Source organism: Lepus europaeus, chromosome 4 (genome assembly GCF_033115175.1).
Source record: "Lepus europaeus isolate LE1 chromosome 4, mLepTim1.pri, whole genome shotgun sequence".
NCBI lineage: Eukaryota > Metazoa > Chordata > Mammalia > Lagomorpha > Leporidae > Lepus > Lepus europaeus.
In genome coordinates, this window is record NC_084830.1 from 141,826,690 (window position 1) to 141,847,712 (window position 21,023).

The 21,023-nt window shown below is 42.7% G+C and overlaps 1 protein-coding gene across 1 annotated transcript in view; it reads right to left on the bottom strand.

Moving 5' to 3' along the window:
- Positions 1-19,558, bottom strand: part of PKD2L2 (polycystin 2 like 2, transient receptor potential cation channel) — a 41,897-nt gene extending 22,339 nt beyond the window's left edge. Inside the window, exons 1-6 of the mRNA XM_062189090.1 lie at positions 19,481-19,558; positions 18,697-18,798; positions 13,602-13,735; positions 12,017-12,273; positions 4,940-5,161; positions 541-769 (exon numbers count right to left, since the gene is read on the bottom strand). Of these exons, the coding sequence (XP_062045074.1) occupies positions 541-769; positions 4,940-5,161; positions 12,017-12,273; positions 13,602-13,735; positions 18,697-18,798; positions 19,481-19,511 (975 nt within the window). The 5' untranslated portion in view covers positions 19,512-19,558. The remainder of the gene's footprint in view (positions 1-540; positions 770-4,939; positions 5,162-12,016; positions 12,274-13,601; positions 13,736-18,696; positions 18,799-19,480) is intronic.
- Positions 19,559-21,023: the final 1,465 nt, after the last annotated feature.

Here is a 21,023-nt window from a genome sequence, read left to right on the forward strand (position 1 = left end):
CACAGCAGAGAGCTGGACTGGAAGAGGAGCAACCGGGATAGAATCCGGTGCCCCGACCGGGACTAGAACCCAGTGTGCCGGCACCGCAAGGTGGAGAATTAGCCTATTGAGCTGTGGCACCGACCTTTGCCTATTCTTTAAAATTTAGTGTGAGAAGGAAAGCAGATTTAGACAACATAGAAGAGTATGTTTTAAAGGACCTTTTCCCAAAAGATCCATGTTTGATGAAGCAGTCCCTGTAAGGAATGCATTTTTTTGAGTGAGTATGGGGAGACTTAAAGTGCCTTTAAATCATAGTATTTATGGGATTGCCTATTCTTTAAGGTTTATGCTGACCTTCCTAAGACCAAATCAGAAAAAGCTGATTTCTCCCTTTTTGAGGCACACCACTGTACGTGTTATGACAGTTTGTTTCATGTTTGATGCCTGTAGCTTTCAAAATAAGTTCTGGATGAACATATAATTCTGTTTTATTTTACACCTCCCTTACGGATGGGTTCATATGTGATACCCGTCAACCATGTGGATTAATATACTCACCAGCAAAAGCAGTAATTCTAGCCAGTTCCAAATACTTTTGAAATAGGCAAACTTAAATTCCTTTATTTTTATGGCTTCTTGTATTGTAAAGACAATAAGAAAAATACAAAAGATGATTTCACAGGAAGCAATAAAATAATCATAGTAGCTGACATATCTAAGGAGCTTCACAGAGTAAAACTGCCATGAAGTAAGTATTCCTCCAGTTGCAGGGAATTCTGCCACCAACCTGTAAAATGAAGCTTGTGAAAGTAACTGCATTCAGTAGTTAACTCAATGGGGAATGTCTAATCAATGATGGTACACACTTAAATGATAATCAGTTGTTTTGTATAAAATAAGTTTCTTTGGGGTCATGGGTTTAATTTTTTTAATTTTTTGGTGAGTTTGCTTATTTATTAATAGCTCTACTTTTTTTTTTTTTTTTTTTGGACAGGCAGAGTTAGAGAGAGAGAGAGAGAGAGAGAGAGAGAGAAAGGTCTTCCTTCTGTTGGTTCACCCCCTCAAATGGCTGCTGCGCTGATCCGAAGCCAGGAGCCAGGTGCTTCTCCTGGTCTCCCATGCGGGTGCAGGGCCCCAAGCACTTGGGCCATCCTCCACTGTACTCCCGGGCCATAGCAGAGAGCTGGACTGGAAGAGGAGCAACTGGGACAGAATCTGGTGCCCCAGCTGGGCCTAGAACCTGGGGTGCCGGCGCCACAGGCAGAGGATTAACCAAGTGAGCCACGGTGCCAGCCAATAGCTCTTCTTTTCTATGCCCTGAATATTAATATCAAAGATGAATGTAAATGAGAAATTCACTTTTACTTTGTGATTTTTTTTTTTTTTGAAAGGCAGAGTGGACAGTGAGAGAGAGAGAGACAGAAAGAAAGGTCTTCCTTTGCTGTTGGTTCACCCTCCAATGGCCGCCGTGGCTGGCGCGCTGTGGCCGGCGCACCTCGCTGATCCGAAGCCAGGAGCCAGGTGCTTCTCCTGGTCTCCCATGTGGGTGCAGGGCCCAAGAACCTGGGCCATCCTCCACTGCACTCCCGGGCCACAGCAGAGAGCTGGCCTGGAAGAGGGGCAACCGGGACAGAATCTGGCGCCCCATCCGGGACTAGAACCCGGTGTGCCGGCGCCACAGGCAGAGGATTAGCCTATTGAGCTGCGGAACCGGCCTACTTTGTGATTTTTAAAAAAGATTTATTTATTTGAAAGAGTTATAGAGAGAAGAGAGAAGGGGAGAGAGAGAGCATGTGTGCAAGCTTCCATCTACTGGTTCACTCCCCAGATGGCCACAATTGCCAGGGCTGTGCCAGGCAGAAACCAGGAGCCAGGATCTTCTTCCAGGTCTCCCACGTGGGTTCAGGGGCCCAAGGATTTGGGCCATCTTCCACTGCTTTTTCAGGCACATTGCGAGGGAGCTGAATCAGAAGTGGAATAGCCAGGACATGAACTGGCGCACACATGGGATGCCAGCACTGCGGACAGCAGCTTAAGCCACTGTGTCACAGTGCCAGCCCCTACTTTGTGATTGTAAAAATGTGATTTTATCCAGAGATTCATGCAACTTTGTGTTCAGATTGCTTATTTCTAACTAGGATAGTACTAATGTATTTCCATAGGAGAATGAGATATTTAAGAAAATACTATACCATTGGTTAGTTGTTTTTTTTTTTTTTTTGACAGGCAGAGTTAGACAGAGAGAGACAAAAATCTTCCTTTTTCCATTGGTTCACCCCCCAAGTGGCTGCTACTGCTGGCTGGAGTGCTGCGCCGATCCAAAGCCAGGAGCCAGGTGCTTCCCCCTGGTCTCCCATGTGGGTGCAGGGCCCAAGGACCTGGGCCATCCTCCGCTGAACTCCCAGGCCACAGCAGAGAGCTGGACTGGAAGAGGAGCAGCCAGGACAGAACTGGCACCCCAACTGGGACTAGAACCCAGGGTGCCGGCGCCGCAGGCGGAGGATTAGCCTAGTGAGCCACCGTACTGGCTCATTGGTTAGTTTTAGGACCTTCCCCCAAATATATAATTCCCCTTTGAGGATACCAGAGATAGTTTGCCTTCTAAATGTCAAAGTCACATATTCTACTAGAGTAAATGTTTATTTGAGGCATTGGATGTTGGATACTGGGATCTACTTGTAAATGGAAATAAGAAAATGAACTCCATCATCAAATATAAAAATATTTTGAGGTCATTCACTGTATTTCTGGTATTCTCCACAAGCTCATCTAATTAATAACTGGCAGTAATTCAAGGAATCAACATTTGTATCACAATATCACATTGCAATTATTCCTAAAGATGTTAGCAAATTTCATTGGTACAGGAATAAGGTGATGCCAAAAAACATCTTTCAGATAATACTCTGTGTTAGATTAGTGAGTGAAATGAGAGAAAATATGAACCCAAGGGTAGACCAATAAACAAAAGGAGGGGAAAAAAACTCCTAGATTTCTGTTTAGTTTACTTAATGCATGTGTAAAAGGAAAAATAAGTGGGTAAAGGGTTAGCATGAGCAATATACTTCCATGTAACTGCTGATTAGGTCTGTCAGTTAAGAGTTTCAAAATTTGCTTAAGTTTATAAAAAATTACATTTTAAAAAGTGATATATAGTAAGCAGAAAACCTAGAGACAGGAAGTTTGTACTTAATCTGATATTAAAAGTTTTTCATATGATCTTAAGCCTGTTACACCCAGGCTTCCACTTTTATTTAGGACATAGAAATGATTTGTATTCATCATGTTAATCTCATTTGAACTACTGGGAAAGGTGAATGATGTTGGTAAAAAGCTGATTCCCTGAAAAAAGTAACAACTATAAAATAAAACCTGCAATGTCCACTGGTTGCTCAAGGTAGTTCATGTGTTTTTATTTCTTTTTACAAATTTTAAAGGCCATGGTGAGTTTCACTGTCATTGTTGTACAAGGGCAAAATTCTTTAAAATCCAATTTCATATTTCATTCAGAGAAAAAAATGAGACTTCTGAGAGAAAAATGCCTCACTGAGATTTTAATAGACATTGTTACTTGCCTTTCTAGTAGTTAGTATCACATTCCTCCTTTGTAACACAACCCTAATTGTATTTAGTCAATAATCCATTCCCAGATCACTTAGGGAAAGCTGTTTACATTTCCAGGTCCAGTCAATGGTATTGCCTTTCCTTTGTCAGTGTTTGACAGTAGAAGCCCGTCCTAAATCAGTTAGCATAGTCCAAGTTAGACGTGTGACTGAAGGTAGTCCAGACTAATGGAAAGAGCTTGTTATCTCTGGTTGTGCTCCCTCTTTTACGAATATCAGTGACATAACCACAGCTGCTGCTTAAACGCACTGTCTTGGGGAAGCTTAAGATAAGGTTAACACAAAGGAGGGCAAAAATGAGCCACCTTAAAGAAGTGGAGCTAGACTCTTGAACTGACTACAAAAGGTATTTGTCGTGTCTCTGGAATTGCTGTTATGGCACAAATTTAATTATTTTTTAAGGTAATTTGAGTTTTCTCTTACAACCAAAAGCTTCCTAACTAATTCAGAGGTGATGAACTAAGACCCAAGTTAGGCCTTGAATCAGTTAGCATTTACTAGATAACAATCCTACATCTCCAAATGCAGTCATTTACAGTAACTATTTTTTTATGTGTTTACAGAGTTCAGTTGATCCAGCTGGGCTTCACTGACCTCAGCTAGCACTGCTGATGAAATATTTGCCATTTGGCTAGACCCACCAAAGTGTTTTTGACTTAGCTCTTATCTGCATTATCATTCTTCCTCCTCTGAGATCCAACAAGTAACCCAGGTATGTCCTACTCATGGCAACTGCAAGAGAGCAAGTTCTAATGTACAAACTTATTTCAAACTAACATCCCATGTCCAAAGCAAGTTATGTGGTTGAGCCTAGTGTTAAGGGCTAGGGCTGGTGCAGGACACTGCAAGGTTGCATGGCAAAGAGTGAAGCATTGGGGCCATTTGCAGTATACCATGGACTCTCACCATTTTTGGAATGCTGGGTACTATCACATATTGTTTGAAATTTAAATTGTTCATTCTTAAGATAAAAATGAATGACTTAATAAAGAAGCTCTGAAGGGAAACCAAAGATTTTAATGATCTGATTAGAGGAAGAAATCATCAAGAATAAATGGTCGATCCATGCACCTGCAGAATGACAAGAAATAAGACTGTATATTTTTAGGCAATATAAAATTATCCTATATTATATAATTCTCCATGCTTCTGGATATATTCTGGAATAATGAAACAATGATTATGATATTGCTTTACTTTCTTCATTATTGGCAGTGGAATTATATTTATTTTAACACTTTAATTTCAGCATAAACATGTACAAACTGGAAATCCTAATAAGAACTCTAGATGCTTTTTAAGTACAATATACTAACAAGTTTTGAACCACTCACCTGATGATGCAAAACAGATTTACATTGGCATTGTATAGTGAAAAATCAATAAAAATGACCCTCGTCCCTCTTGTGATCCAGCTGTTCAGTCGAAGGTCAACGAACTTGGTTTTAGTTTCAGGCTTTGATTTTGACAAAGTGAAAATATATCCTCCATCTTGGTAAACACCAACATATCCCCAGTACACAGGGGAATTGGTTTTAGAAGAAGAGTATTTCCATCTGTAGACATAAGAAGAAAAACTGAAAGAAGAGAAAGCCCAACTGATAAGTATCCTACGAATTTAAACTAACCTTATTTTTAATTTTTTGATATTTTTTGACAGGCAGAGTGGACAGTGAGAGAGAGAGAGAGAAAGGTCTTCCTTTACTGTTGGTTCACCCTCCAAAGGCCGCTATGGCTGGTGCTGCGCCAATCCAAAGCCAGGAACCAGGTGCTTCTCCTGGTCTCCCACATGGGTGCGGGGCCCAAGGACTTGGGCCATCCTCCACTGCACTCTCGGGTCACAGCAGAGAGCTGGACTGGAAGAAGAGCAACCGGGACAGAATCCGGCGCCCTGACCGGGACTAGAACCTGGGGTGCCGGTGCTGCAGGCGGAGGATTAGCCTAGTGAGCCACGGCGCCAGCCTAAACTAACCTTTAATTCAAGAGTAGCAGTTAAAAAATGTAATCGTATTAGGTTCATAGTTATTACAGTAATTTGGATGAAGACAATGCATTAAGGATTAAACTTAAAGAATTAATATTTAACAAGTTTTGTTTGTTTTTTTAAAAGATTTATTTGAAAGACAGAGTTACAGAGCTAGAGACAAAGAGGTAGGTCTTCCATTCACTGTTTCACTCCCCAGATAGCTGCAACGGCCGGAGCTGCACCAATCCAAAGCTAGGAGCTTCTTCCTGGTCTCCCATGTGGGTGCAGGGGCCCAAGGACTTGGGCCAGTTTCTACTGCTTTCCCAGGCCATAGCAGAGAGCTGAATTGGAAGAGGAGTAGCCAGGACTAGAACTGGCGCCCGTATGGGATGCTGGAACAGCAGGCCAGGGCTTTAACCCACTACGCCACAGTGCCGGCACCACAAGTTTTGTTTTTTAGTGTATGTTGTGGGCAACACACTAGACTGCTATGAGAAAATTTTTCAGAACCCCATCTGTTGTCTCAAGGAATCTAAGAGTCTAGATATGAGTTTTTTCTTCCTTTTAATTTGTTGTCTGTGTATTATGAGGTATTTAGTCCTTCAGTGGAACAAGAATTTCAAGATTTTGATTCAGAAATATCTAGCACATTATGGGAGGAAGTGCTTCATAGGCTGTCTTAGTGTTAAGGTCCAATAATGTTTATAAATGTCAAATAACTTTGTGATATTTATAGTTATATAACCTTTTTTTTTTTTTAAGAAGATTTGCTTATTTGAAAGTCAGAGTTACAGAGAGACAGGGAGAGACAGAGAGAGAAGGAGAGACAGATCTTCCATCCAGTGCTTCATTCCCCAGATAGCCACACCAGCCTGGGCTGGGCCAGGCTGACTTCAGGAGCCAGGAACTTCATCTGGGTCTCCCACGTGAGTGACAGGGACCTAAACACCTGGACCAGCTTCTGCTATTTTTCCCATGCCATTAGCAGGGAGCTGGATAGGAAATGGAGTAGCTAGGACATGAACTTTTTCCCATACGGGATACTGACATTGCAGGTGGCTTAACCTCTCACACCACAATGCAAGCCCTCTGATATTATTCTTTAAAGTACCACTTAAACTATTTTATTTATTTAATAGGCAAAGTAAGAAAGAATGAGAGCGCACATGAGAGAGAGTCAGAAAGAGCTCCCATTTGCTAGGTTATTCCCCAGATGCCTCCAGCAGCGCCAGGGAGAAAGCCAGGAGCCAGGAACTCAAACCAGGTCTCCCGCATGGGTGGTGAAAGCTCAATTACTTGAGCAGTTACTACTGCCTTCCAGGGTCTGCATTAGCAAGAAGCTGGAGTCAGAAATCACAGCCCTGGCATTCTGATGTGAGATGTGGTCATCTTAACCAGTCTCTTAGCTGCTAGACCAAATGCCCACTTCTAATTCTTTTTTTACTGAAAATACATAATTCAAAGTAAAATATGTTTAACTAAAGTTTATCTCCATCCTTTTGACTTTTGATTTCACATATCAACAAAAGAAAGCCTTGATTCTTCATTTCAGTCTTTTGGTTTCTCTAAAACAGAAAGGTCATCCAAAGATCACTGCTTAAACTTATTTTTTTTTTCTTTTATTTGGAAGGCAGAGTGAGAGAGAGAGAGAGAGCGCGCGAGCTTCCATCTGCTGATTCAATTCCCAAATGGCAACAATGGCCTGGAACCTGGAGCTCCATCCTTGGGCCATCTTCCACTGCCTTTCCTGTAGTATTAGCAGGGAGCTGGCCCAGAAGTGGAGCAGCTGGGACTCAAACCTGCACTCACATAGGATGCCAGCATTGTAGGAGGTGACTTAACCTACTGCACTGCAATGCTGGTCCCTAAACTTTTCTTTCTTCCTTCCTTTCTTTCTTTCTTTCTTTCTTTCTTTCTTTCTTTCTTTCTTTCTTTCTTTCTTTCTTTCTTTCTTTTCTTTCTCTTCCTTCCTTCCTTCCTTCCTTCCTTCCTTCCTTCCTTCCTTCCTTCCTTCCTTCCTCCCTTCCTTCTTTCTTTCTTTCTCCTCCCTCCCTCCCTCTCTCTCTCTCTCTCTTTCTTTCTTTCTTTCTTTCTTTCTTTCACAGGCAGAGTGGACAGTGAGAGAGAGAGAGAAAGGTCTTCCTTTACTGTTGGTTCACCTTCCAATGGCCGCTGCGGCCAGCGCACTGCGGCCAGCGCACCATGTTGATCCGAAGCCAGGAGCCAGGTGCTTCTCCTGGTCTCCCATGTGGGTGCAGGGCCCAAGGATTTGGGCCATCCTCCACTGTACTCTCGGGCCACAGCAGAGAGCTGGCCTGGAAGAGGAGCAACCGGGACAGAATCCGGCGCCCCGACCGGGACTAGAACCCAGTGTGCCAGCGCCGCAGGCGGAGGATTAGCCTATTGAGCCATGGCGCCGGCCTAAACTTATATTTCTATGAATAAATATTTTTAGTGGAGGTAAAAAGTGACATCATTAGGGAAATTTTCTTTTTTCAAGATTGATTTATTTATTTGAAAGTCAGAGTTACAGAGAGAAGGAGAGACAGAGAGAGAGAGAGGTCCTCCATTCGCTGGTTCACTTCCCAGTTGGCCTCAATGGTAGAACCTGCGCTGATCTGAAGCCTGGAGCCAGGAGCTTCTTCCAGGTCTCCCATGCGGGTGCAGGGGCCCGAGGACTTGGGCCATCTTTCACTGTTTTCCCAGGCCACAGCAGAGAAAAGGGTCGGAAGTGGAGCAGCCAGGACTCGAACTGGCGTCCATATGGGATACTGACACTGCAGGTGGCAGCTTTATCTGCTATGCCACAGCACCGGCCCCAGGGAAAATACTTTAATAAAAGTTGCATAATTGCTAATTTTGAGTGTTTTACACATGACTATTAAAGTGTAACAGAAGAACTTGTTACACCAATTCTCTCCTAGCTTCCAGTCTTTTAGATAATGTTTTTAATTAGTGAATTTTAACATTTTAGCTAGACAAACGTGCACAGATGGATTCTTATTTTGGTTGTTGAGGAATTATGGATCTTAAAAAATTTCTTTTAGGGGGCTTGCACTGTGGCACTGTGGAGTAGTGGGTAAAGCCATCGCCTGCAGTGCTGGCATCCATATGGGTGCCAGTTGAAGTCCTAGGTGCTTCACTTCCTATCTGGCTCTTTGCTATGGTCTGGGAAAGCAGTAGAAGATGGCCCAAGTCCTTGGGCCCCTGCACTCGGTGGGAGACCTGAAAGAAGTTCCTGGCTCCAGATCGGCACAGCTCTGTCCATTGCAGCCATCTGGGGAGTAAACTAGCAGATGAAAGACTTTCTGCCTCTCCCTCTCCCTTCTTCCCTCCCTCCCTCCCTTTCTCTCTCTCTCTCTCTCTCATTCTGCCTCTCTGTAACTCTGCATTTAAAATAAATAAATAAGTCTTAAAAAAATTTCTTTTAGGGGCCCGTGTTGTGGCGTAGTAGGTAACACTATCGCCTGCAGTGCCAACATCTCATATGGGTGCCGGTTCAAATCCCGGTTGCTCCGCTTCTCATCCAGCTCTCTGCTATGGCCTGGGAAAACAACAGAAGATGGCCCAACTGCTTGGACCCCTGCACCTGCATGGGAGAACCAGAAGCAGCACTTGGCTTCTGTCTGTGGATCAGCCCAGCTCCAGCTGTTGTGGCCATTAGGGGAGTGAACCAGAGGATGAAAGATCTCTCTGTAACTCTGCCTTTCAAATAAATAAGTATATCTTTAAAAACTTTTATTATAAATGTATTTGAGTGACAGAGGCAGATAAAGAGGAATAATGGAAATGGGAGAGAGAGTGCCTATTTGCTGGTTCACTCCTCAAAGTGCACACAATGGTTAGAGGTGGGCCAAGGCTGAAACCAGGAGCTGGGAACACAACCAGATATCTTATGTAGGTGGCAGGAATCTAACTATTCAGCCATCATTGCTGTATCCCTGGGTTTGCACTCGTCAGAAGCTGGAGGCAGTAATCAGACCCAGGCATTCTGACGTGGAACTGGGTGTCTAAATTACTAGTCTAAATGCCTGCTCCAGAATGACGGGTATTAATTAACAGTTGCAATCACATAGAAATAGTAAAACAAACTCAATCCATATTGTTAATTTTGGCATTTAGAATATTTGTAGTTGTTATGAGAATCTGGAATATTAGACTACCTAATCATTAGTCTTGAGATTCCAATTTAAAATACATAATTAAATAATTGATTTATTTTTAAATTTAGGGTTGAAAATGAGTGAATACCATTTTTTTTTTTTGACAGGCAGAGTGGACAGTGAGAGAGAGAGACAGAGAGAAAGGTCTCCCTTTTCCGTTGGTTCACCCCCCAATGGCCGCTACAGCCGGCGCGCTGCGCTGATCTGAAGCCAGGAGCCAGGTGCTTTCTCCTGGTCCCCCAAGCAGGTGCAGGGCCCAAGGACCTGGGCCATCTTCCACTGCACTTTCGGGCCACAGCAGAGAGCTGGACTGGAAGAGGAGCAACTGGGACAGAATCCGGCACCCCGACTGGGACTAGAACCCGGTGTGTCGGCGCCGCAGGCAGAGGATTGGCCTCGTGAACCACGGCGCCAGCCAAGTGAATACCACTGTATTATTTAAGATGTCATCATACTTATGAACTTACTAGATTTATAATAGTATAAGCCCACAAAATACCCAGACTTTATACAAAGAAGAAATGTCAATAAAAACAAAGCAGTTAGTAAGTCAGGAAAGGTTGTTCAAGAAAGGAAATATAATTATGGTTCATATTTATAATATAAACAATGACTAATGATGAACAATAATTATACACTGAGAGGCCAAAAGGAACAGGATGAGTAGGTGTAGACAGGTTGGCATAAGAGAGCTCAATGACAGATCACTTCCATGATAGAATATGTGAAACTGTCAAATCAAGTAATAGCTGTATGAGGATGTCATTTAGAAATAAGTGAGTCTGTACTGGAAGAAACAACTAAAAGAGCTAAAAGGTAGCCCTTCTGGACATTGGGAATTATGAGTAGAAGGAGTAATCCTTTGTAAATATTTGCAACCTTTTGATGAATATTAAATCACAGAAAATGTTTTTTTCTCTTCCTCTTACTTTGTAAAACGATTTATTTATTTATTTGAAAGTCAGAGTTACACAGAGAGAGGAGAGGCAGAGAGGCAGAGAGGGAGAGAGAGAGAGAGATCTTCCATCTGCTGGTTCACTCCTCAATTGGCTGCAGCGGCAGGAGCTGTGCTGATCCGAAGCCAGGAGTCAGGAGCCAGGAGCTTCCTCCGGGTCGCCCACACAGGTGCAGGGGCCCATCTTCCGCTGCTTTCCCAGGCCATAGTAGAGAGCTGGATCAGAAGTAGAGCAGCTGGGACTCAAACCGGCACCCATATGGAATGCCGGCACTGTAGGCAGCAGCTTTACCCACTACACCACAGTGCCAGCCCCTCTCTTCCTCTTATGATTTTCATAGGATTCTGTTTCTTTTTTTCTTTTTTTTTGGACAGGCAGCAGAGAGAGAGAGACATATACAGAGAGAAAGGTCTTCCTTTTCCGTTGGCTCAACCCCCAAATGGCCACTATGGCTGGTGCACTGCCGCCAGTGGGCTGCACCGATCTGAAGCCAGGAGCCAAGTGCTTCCTTCCGGTCTCCCATGTGGGTGCAGAGCCCAAGCACTTGGGCCATCCTCCAGTGCCTTCCTGGGCCACAGCAGAGAGCTGGACTGGAAGAGGAGCAACTGGGACTAGAACCCGGGGTGCCGGCGCCGCAGGTGGAGGATTAGCCAAGTGAGCCATGGCGCTGGCCTAGGACTCTATGTTTCAAAAAGACTGATACTAGGAATCTCTGTATGAAGGGGATGTGGTACCAGTATTTTTGGGCTTTCATGTTTTCAATATAAAGTATAGCTATGAGTCAATACCAGCATTAGTTGGCCTCAGTCCCTTTGCAGAACAATAGCCATAGTCCTTGACAGGTATCATCAGTTGCAGTACCTGGAAGTATAATTTCCCTATAGTGTTCACAGCAAAAGCAGATATCACGGAAGTAAACCAGAGCGAGAAAGGAAAGTAGCAGAGCACACCTAAGATACTCCCTAACGATCCCAAGAAGTTTTGGGAATGAGTTTGAGGGAGTCTGGTCAGAGCCAGAAAAGCTGGTTAATTGACTGTTGTAAAAGAAAAATTGATGTTTTGCCTTATGTCCACTATGACTAAACATTTCATATACCAACAGAAAAAAAATCACTTTGCATTCTAAGGTAAATACAAAAACAAGTTCACTGTAACTTTTCCAGACATTGCTATCTCACAGTCTTACTTCGATAATATTATTGAAATAGTCTTCTTACCTGGCAGCCTCCAGGTGTTATTACTTGGAAAGTAAACATATTTTTACAGTTTTTAGAAGACACAATGGTAACCTGCTAAAAAAATTTACTGTGTAACTTTGTTACTTACTCAGTATCAGTGTTGAGGCCAAATTCAGACAGATCTTCATTTTTAGAAGTATATGTGTCATAACATTCACTCATCAGAGACCGAAAGGATGAGTAGACCTTGCAAGTGTTGTTGCGGACTTTTAGTTGACGGACTCTGGGGACTCCTAGAAGTATATTCTCATAGTAGATACGACTGCTGTTGTGTAAATTATACAGGTTCTGGTTATTGTACCACGAATCCCAGTATAAACCTTCCAAAAGAGGTCCTTCCATAAACTTCACAGAGAAAGATAAATGTCATAGGAAAACTATTTTCTATGTTATCAAAATCCTCCTTCATAACATTATGCATATCAGATTTTGATTATGAAAATTAAATTATTGCAATCATTATAATATTAATGATAAGGTTACTGCTGCTGATTAACAGTGACTGAGCACTTAATAAGTACTAGGTCCTGCGCCAAGTACTTAGTTAATACTTCAGTTAATATTTTAAACACATAACCCTCATCTCTCCTTCTTCTATGAAATTCAAAGTCCAGTAGGTAAGTATCAGAGCTGGTAATGGCCACATATTATGACTTTCCCCCAAAGGTTGTCTGAGCCTCTCCTCTAACCTCCCTTCCCAACACTGGTTATGATGACTGCTACTCATGGCACTGCCTCTTAATCTGAGATCCTAAACCCAGAGTTCATTTTTTTTTCTTTCCTCTTTTTGTCTTATTTTCACTGCCCATGTATATGCCTCAAGATAGCACAATAAAAAATAGGCAGGTTGAGCTCCACTTGTATCATTCTTTCATGTTTCACCTGGCCTAAAGCACTGACCTATGATCATTTAATCTTCATTTTACACTTGCCCTCTATAGTCTCTCAGGTAATGTTCTTGTCTCTACTTGATAAGTTTTCAATTCTTAGCATGGTATTCATCATGTGACCTCTGTCCATAATTTGGTCTTTCCCCCCCTCATCTTTCATATTCCCACACTGCCAAACAGTCCCACATGTGGAATTCCTTATAGAAAATATTGTTCTTTATTCATAGAATGCTCTTCCCCATTCATCCTTTAAAACTGAGTTGAATTGTCATCACTTCTGGAAAGCCTTCCCTAACTGCCCTGTCCTTATATGCCCCAATATTTGTAACATGGAATGCCTGGAAATGCGAATTCCTTTAATTGTTCTTTCCTCATAACATGAACATCTTGCTATATTAAGTGTAATGTAAAAAAGCAAGTCTATTCTAATGCTGAAAGAATTATACTTTCTAGGCCATTATAGAATTTTTAAGGATAATTTTCACTATCCACAACTATAGACTGATTTTTGGATCCTAGCCCTCACATAAGAAGGAAATCTCCTATTTTCCAAATGAAATAATATTGAAAAATATTGATTTTTAAAAAGTTAACAGAACAGCATCACATTGAGAATATAGGTTCAAAGTAAACACTTACTTATTGGTTGATTCCAATTGTTTAAAGAAATGATACCCAGTTTTACTCATTTTTTCAATAAATATTCATTGAGTGCCTATTATGTATATAAAGGGTTTATGGAATACCTAAAGCTACTGCATCCACAGGCACACAATACCTTACCTTCCAAAAGTCAGTTATACTGCGAATAGACTTAAAGTTGGTTCTTTCCTCACCAGCCACAGAAGTGTCCAAAAATAGAGATGACATAACCTTGTTTAAGTAATACATATGTGGGTTTACCATTCCAAAAGTCACTAAAGAGAAGAATTTTTGTTTAAAATTTTGTTCAAAAACTCAGTTTATCAGGAATAAAAATATTGCTACAATTTGCTCCCAGTTTTATTTTGAAAGTTCAACTTTATTGTTTTGTTTAATTATAAAATAATAATTTTTTAAAATGTAAAATAGAAATATAGAAGGCAGGAGGAAGTTTCTTGTAGTCTCACTGCCAGAATTAAGTTTGACATGTATTATTGGTTGTTTCTATGCATATACATTTATAAAGAAAATTCTATTTTTACAAAAATGAGGTCACATTATACCCACTAATAAGCAAGTTGTGTTTTTCCTCTACATTGAGAATAGGCAATATAGTAGGAAGTAGTTAAGGCTGTAGACTTTGAAATTAGAGAAGGCTCTTTGAGTCCTATCATAGAAATAATAACTGCTACCTCCTGATTTTGTTGTGAGAAGTGAAAAGATGCATGCAGAGCATTTAAAACCATACTTTGCCATCTGGTAGGAGTATTAAAAAGTATTAGTTTTCTTTTTTTTTTTAAGATTTATTTATTTGAAAGACATAGTTACAGAGAGAGGTAGAGACACAGAGAGAGGTTTTCCATTTGCTAGTTCACTCCCCAGATGGCTGCAATGGCTGGGGCTGCCGCGATCTGAAGCCAGGAGCCAGGAGCTTCTTTCAGGTCTCCCATGTGGGTGTAGGGGCCCAAGGACTGGGCCATCTTCTACTGCTTTTCCAGGTCATAGCAGAGAGCTGAATCACAAGAGGAGCAGCCAGGACTAGAATTGGCACCCCATACGGGATGCCAGCACTTCAGGCCAAGGCTTTAACCCACTGCGCCACAGTGCCAGCCCCTAAAAGTATTAGTTTTCTCTCATTCTCTTTCCTGTGATCATGGGTTATAGAGAGTAGTATAAATTAAATATATTTATGTATAACTACATAACATAAATATGTTTTTCTTTTTGCCAGAAGCTCTTCATTTTTTAAAGATTTATTTATTTATTTATTTGAAAGGCAGAGAGAGAGAGAGAGAGAATCTTCCATCTGCTGGTTCACTCCTCAAATGGCTGCAATGGCCGGAGCCGCACCGATCCAAAGCCAAGAGCCAGGAGCTTCTTCTGGGTCTCTCACGCTAGTGCAGGGCCTCAAGGACTGGAGCCATCATCCACTGCTTTCCCAGGGCATAGTAGAGAGCTGGGTCAGAAGTGGAGCAGCCAGGACTCAAATCAATGCCAATATGGGATGCTGGCACCGCAGGCGGTAGCTCCAGAAGCTCTTCATTTTTAAAAATCATGTATCTTCCATGACACATAACTCTATGTCATTCATTAATAGTGGCATTTATTTCACTGTATATGCCATAATGTTAAACAAATTCCTTTATGAATGGAGATTTAGATTATTTTTTAATTTCTTCCTTATTAAAAAAAAGGTGTTGAAAGAATCTGTAGGGGAGGCATTTGGTACAGTGGTTAAGACACTACTAGGGGACCTGTGCTGTGGCACAGTGGGTAAAGCTACTGCTTGTAGTGCCGGCATCCCGTATGGGCTCCGAATCGAGTCCCAGCTGCCACTCTTCCCATCCAGCTCTCTGCTATGGCCTGAGAAAGCAGTAGAAGATGGCCCAAGTCCTTGGGCCCCTGCACCTGCGTGGGAGACCTGAAAGAGGCTCCTGGCTCCTGGCTTCTGGCTTCAGATCAGCACAGCTCCAGCTGTTGCAGCCATCTGGGGAGTAAAGCAGTGGATGGAAGATCTTTCTCTCTCTCTCTCTGCCTCTGCCTCTCTCTAACTCTGCCTTTCAAATAAATACATAAATCTTTCTTTAAAAAAAAAAAAGGGACACTACTTGGGATGCCTGCATTTCATATCAGAATGCATGAGTTTGAGTCCTGGCTCTGGTTCTAATTCCAGCTTTCTGCTAATGTGCATCTTGGGAGGCAGTAGTGATTGTTCAAGTATTGGGTCCCTGCCACCCACGTGGGAGACCTAAATTGAGTTCCTGTCTCCTGGCTTTGGCCTGGCCCAGCCTCAGCCATTGAGGCCATTTGGGAAGTGAACCAGGATATGGAAGATTTATTTCTCTGTCTGTCTGTCTCTCTCATATTTTTCTATTTTCCAGTTATCTTGTAGTGAGCATGTATTATTTTCATTACTAAGCTTTTATAAAACCATGTAATTTATAACACTTGCTACTGTTGTCTTTAATTAAAATTTCACTTGGGGTTGGTACTGTGGCACACAGTTTAATCCGCTGTCTTCAGTGATGGCATCCCATATGGGCACTGGTTCAAGTCTCAGCTGCTCCACTTTTGATCCAGCTCCCTGCTAATCTAATATGCTTGAGAAAGCAGCAGAGGATGGCTCAAGTGCTTGGGCCCCTGCACCTACTTGGGAGACCTGGATGAAGCTCTTGACTCCTGGCTTCAGCCTGGCCCAGCCCTGGGCATTGCAATCATTTGGGGAGTGAACCAGTGGATGCAAAATCTCCTTCTGTATCTTTCTCCTTCTGTCTCTACCTCTCTCTCTGTAACTCTCTGAAATAAATAAATATATCTTTAAAAAAAGATCTGACTCAGTCACTCCTACATCAATTAATTACTTAATTGGTATATAATTGGCAGTGTTCAGGGTAATTTTGTGGTGTAGCGGGTAAAAGCTGCCACCTGTGATGCCAGTATCCCACATGGGTGCTGGTTTGTGTCCAGGCTGCTCTACTTTCAATCCAGTTAATGGCCTGGGAAAAGTCCAATTATTTGGGGCCCCTGCACCCATGTGGGAGATCCAGAAGAAGCTCCTGGCTCCTGGCTTCACCCTGGGTCAGCCCTGGCTGTTGTAGCCATCTGGGGAGTGAACCAGTGGATGGAAGATCTCTTTCTCTCTCCTTCTCCCCCTTTCTCTATGATTCTTTCAAATTAATTAATACATCATTAAAAATATATAATTGCTAGTGTGTAGCACATACCAACATGAAATAAATCCTGTGAAAGAGATTATACAAAATGCTTTTTAAAATTGCCCTTCACATAGTAAGTCAATGCTAATGACCTACAGATAGGAAGGATACAAGAGATATTTCCCCAGTCCTCAAATTTGCTTTGACTTAGCACAAGCATATTTTACTAACTGTACAACAACAGATCAGTGAAAAAGCTGGCCAAGATGTCTTTGGCTTCATTTGTACTTTAATTTATGAAACCAAACTAATATGTTTATATAGCTTTAAAAGAAACTACAATTTTCAACACAAGGCATGAATTATGTGCAAGATATCTGTCAAATTAAAGGAGTAGTTGTAATCAGTGTTGACGAGGGAAACTTTTCATTACATCTGTGACCTAAAACTGGAAATAAGGGCAGGTATTTGGTATAGTGGTTAAGGTGCATCCTATACTGGAATGCCTGGGCTCAAGTTTCAGCTCTGCTCACAGTTCCAATTTTTCTGCTATAATGCACCCTGCGCTGTGGGATGCAGCAGGTGATGGTTCGAGTAGGTGGGTTCCTGCCATCCATGAGGGAGACCTGGTTTGAGTTCCTAGCTATAGCTTTAGACCCCCGCCCTACCCCCCCCCCCCCAGCCACAGCTGCTGTGAGCATTTGGGGAAAACCAGTGAATAAGAAAGAGCTTTCTGTCTCTGATTTTCAAACAAAATGATCAATAAAAAATTTAAAACCCTGGAAACAGTGTCAATCTAAATGAACTTAAGACAATGTCTAAAATGCATAACTTATGAGTTTTAGTAGTCGGATAACCTATGCTTTTTTAAAAAAAACTTTTATTTAATAATATAAATTTCAAAAGTACAACTTTTGGATTATAGCGGTTTTCTCCCCATAACCTCCTTCCCACCCATAAACCATCCCCTCTCTTACTTCCTCTCCCATCCCATTCTTCATTAAGATTCATTTTTAATTATCTTTATATACAGAAGATCAACTTTGTATATACTAAGTAAAGATTTCAACAGTTTGCACCCACACAGACACACAAAGTATAAAGTACTGTTTGAATACTATTTTTTTTTTACAGGCAGAGTGGATAGTGAGAGAGAGACAGAGAGAAAGGTCTTCCTTTTTGCCATTGGTTCACCCTCCAATGGCCGAATTGGCCGGCGCATCCTGCTGATCCGAAGCCAGGAGCCAGGTGCCTCTCCTGGTCTCCCATGCAGGTGCAGGGCCCAAGGACTTGGGCCATCCTCCACTGCCTTCCCGGGCCATAGTAGAGAGCTGGCCTGGAAAAGGGGCAACAGGGATAGAATCCGGCGCCCCAACCGGGACTAGAACCGGGTGTGCTGGCGCCACAAGGCAGAGGATTAGCCTGTTAAGCCATGGCACTGGCCTGAATACTAGTTTTATCATTAATTCTCATAATACAACACATTGAAGGACAGATATCCTACGTGGGGAGTAAATGCACAGTGACTCCAGTTGTTGATTTAACAACTGACACTCTTATTTATGACGTCAGTGATCACCTGAGGCTTTTGTCATGAGCTGCCAAAGCTACGGAAGCCTCTTGAGTTCACAAACTCCAACCTTTTTTAGACAAGGCCATAATCAAAGTGGAAGTTCTCTCCTCCCTTCAGAGAAAGGTATCTCCTTCTTTGATGGCCCATTCTTTCTGCTGGGATCTTACAGAGATCTTTCATTTAGGTCATTTTTTGCCACAGTGTCTTGGCTTTCCATGCCTGAGAAATTCTCATGGGCTTCTTAGCTGGATCCGAGTACCTAAAGGGCTGGTTCTGAGGCCAGAGTGCTGAGGCCAGAATGGCATCTGCCATTCTATGAGTCTGCTGTGTATCCCGCTCCCCATGTTGAATGGTTCTCTCCTTTTTAATTCTATCAGTTATTATTAGCAGACACTGGTCTTGTTTATGGGATCCATGATAACCTATGTTTTTATAAGGTCTTTATGCTTTCAAATATATTTTTCATCTCCATATTTTAACTTAGTCATCTTTATCTTTATGTACTTACATATACATAGATTTATTAAAAAGATCAAGTAAAGCAACAGCTCCTGAAGTGTGGTTCTAATTTCTACATCCTTTCTGTAATGCAGTTTAGGTTTCGAAGTCCCTGTGAGATATAAAACAAAAAATTTCTTTACCTTATGAGTAACTTACAATGTATGTTAAGTACAACATGTAAAAACACACCATTTTTAGTAGTCCCAAGAAAGGTAGGTATTCTTGCCATTTTAGGCCCTGAAGAAACCGATCCCTTGAGAGATGAAATAATTTACACTAAATGGAGGCAGTGTGCGCTGGACGCCAAAGAAAGCTCCAACAGCTTCTGGTTCTTTTTAAATCCTGTTAGGAAGCAGGGAGGACACTAAATTTTCCCACGGGTCATGTGGGCAGTCATTCGATGTCTACACTAATCTTACAACACGGATGTTTCCTCACAGTCCCGTCTTAGAATGAAAACGCAATCCACAGAGCAGACCGAAGCCCCAGTCCTCTCTCCACCAGTCGACTGAGAACTGCCTTCTGCTAGGCCGGGGAAAAGGGACACGATTCATATCAAAGCCCCAGTGACACTGGCTAGCAGACGGCAGCGCTCAACTAGGAAAGGGGAGAGGGCCGTGTCTTCTCACACAAGGGACGGTCTTTTTGCTCTTCTAGTGGAGGCTTTGAGGTCTGAAAGTCTGACGGTCGTATTTCTCACAGAAACAGACCCGGGGCAGAGTTCCTTCCAGGGTCTCCGGAGTTGGCAGATCAGCCCTGACCTAGTTACTCACTAGGAGACCCCCCCTCACCGGGTTGCTGCCATCTGGACGCCTCCGCCATGGCTGACCCGGACTAGGCCGCCCGTTCGTTGCCGCTCGGCCTGCTGCGCCTGCGTGGTAGCCTCGCGGCGCTGCTAACTTCTCATGCGCCTGCGCGAGCCCTCCAAGCCCTGCGGGGGCGCTGGCGACTCGACAGGCTGGCTGCAGGCGCGCCTGCGCGCTGAGGAGCCTTCGGCGCCTTTCGCCTGAGGCGGGCCTGGGGCTTGCGGTGATGGCTTGATGCTGAGGTCCAGTTTCTGGGACAAACCTGCCTTTGGACCTAAAAATCATAGTAATTGATGGTAACTGGCTTATGTTTCTTGAATATCTTTAACATTTATTGCCTTGTTTAGTCTCCACATCCACCTCCATGAAAGGTAGGTATTGTTGCCCCTAAAAAGGCCTTGCAGAAATCGAGCCCATGAGAGATGAAATACTTTACACAAAATTGAGGCAGTGTGCGCTGGACGCCAGAGCCTTGATCGCTAATCACGGCCCGCCCGCTGCCATGGTGGCTACTTGAAGAAACTAGTTTTTTGTTTGTTTGTTTGTTTGTTTTTTTAGTGCTGTCTAGGACATCTGCCATACTGAGTCTGCTGTGTATCCCGCTTCCCATGTTGGATCGTTCTCTCCCTTTTTTATCCTATCAGTCAGTATTAGCAGACACTAGGAAGAAACTAGTTCTTAACTGACATCTGTTGATAAAAAATCGCTTCCATTCTTCACTCAGCTTGAAAATAGGTTTAAAAAAAAGAAAAAAGATCTGTGGTGGGGCGGGTGTTGCGTCCAGTGGTTAAGACACAGGTTAAGATGCCCGTGACCCACATCCGAGTTACCTGGGTTTGATACTCGGCTCCGGCGCCTGATTCCAGCTCCCTGTTCCCAGCACCCTGGCAGGAAGCAGTTGATGGCTCAAGTAGTTGGGTTCCTGCCACCCATGTGGGAGACCTGGATTGAGTTTCTGGTTCCTGGCTTTGGCCTTGGTCTACTCTTGCCCATTCCAGGCATTTGAGGAATCAAGCAGCAGGCAGAAAATCTTTGTCTTTATGCCTCTCAAATTATTTTTTAAAAAAAAGGAAAGAGAAGAAAGAAAGGAGGCAGTGATAATGTAAAAAAGGCTAGGCCAAAACATTGGTCCCTGGGAGTCCAGACCCACGTCTGGCCTAGAAGCTTCACAAAGTTGAGAAAGTGGTTTGTAAACCACCTTGAAAAAGGCTGAACACGTTTGGCTATAAATTAAGGCAGCCAAAAGCCTGTCCCAGAATAGGAGCATTCACATGTTGGAAAAAATGAAAATATAAAGGAATTCAGTCCAAACGCGTTCCATGGCAGTCAGCAAAAAAAAAAGGAAACATCTAAAATGTTTGAAAGTAAAGATGAAGCCGCTTTTGTTGATTTATGCTGTTTTATGGACTGGTAAAAAGCAAAACTAGGCCACACCGTAGCAAGGATCAAAAAATACTGTTGATGAAAGGGACCAGAGAGGCCTAGAGAAAAGGGAACAGCTAGTGGACCTGCGACCTGAAAGAAAGAA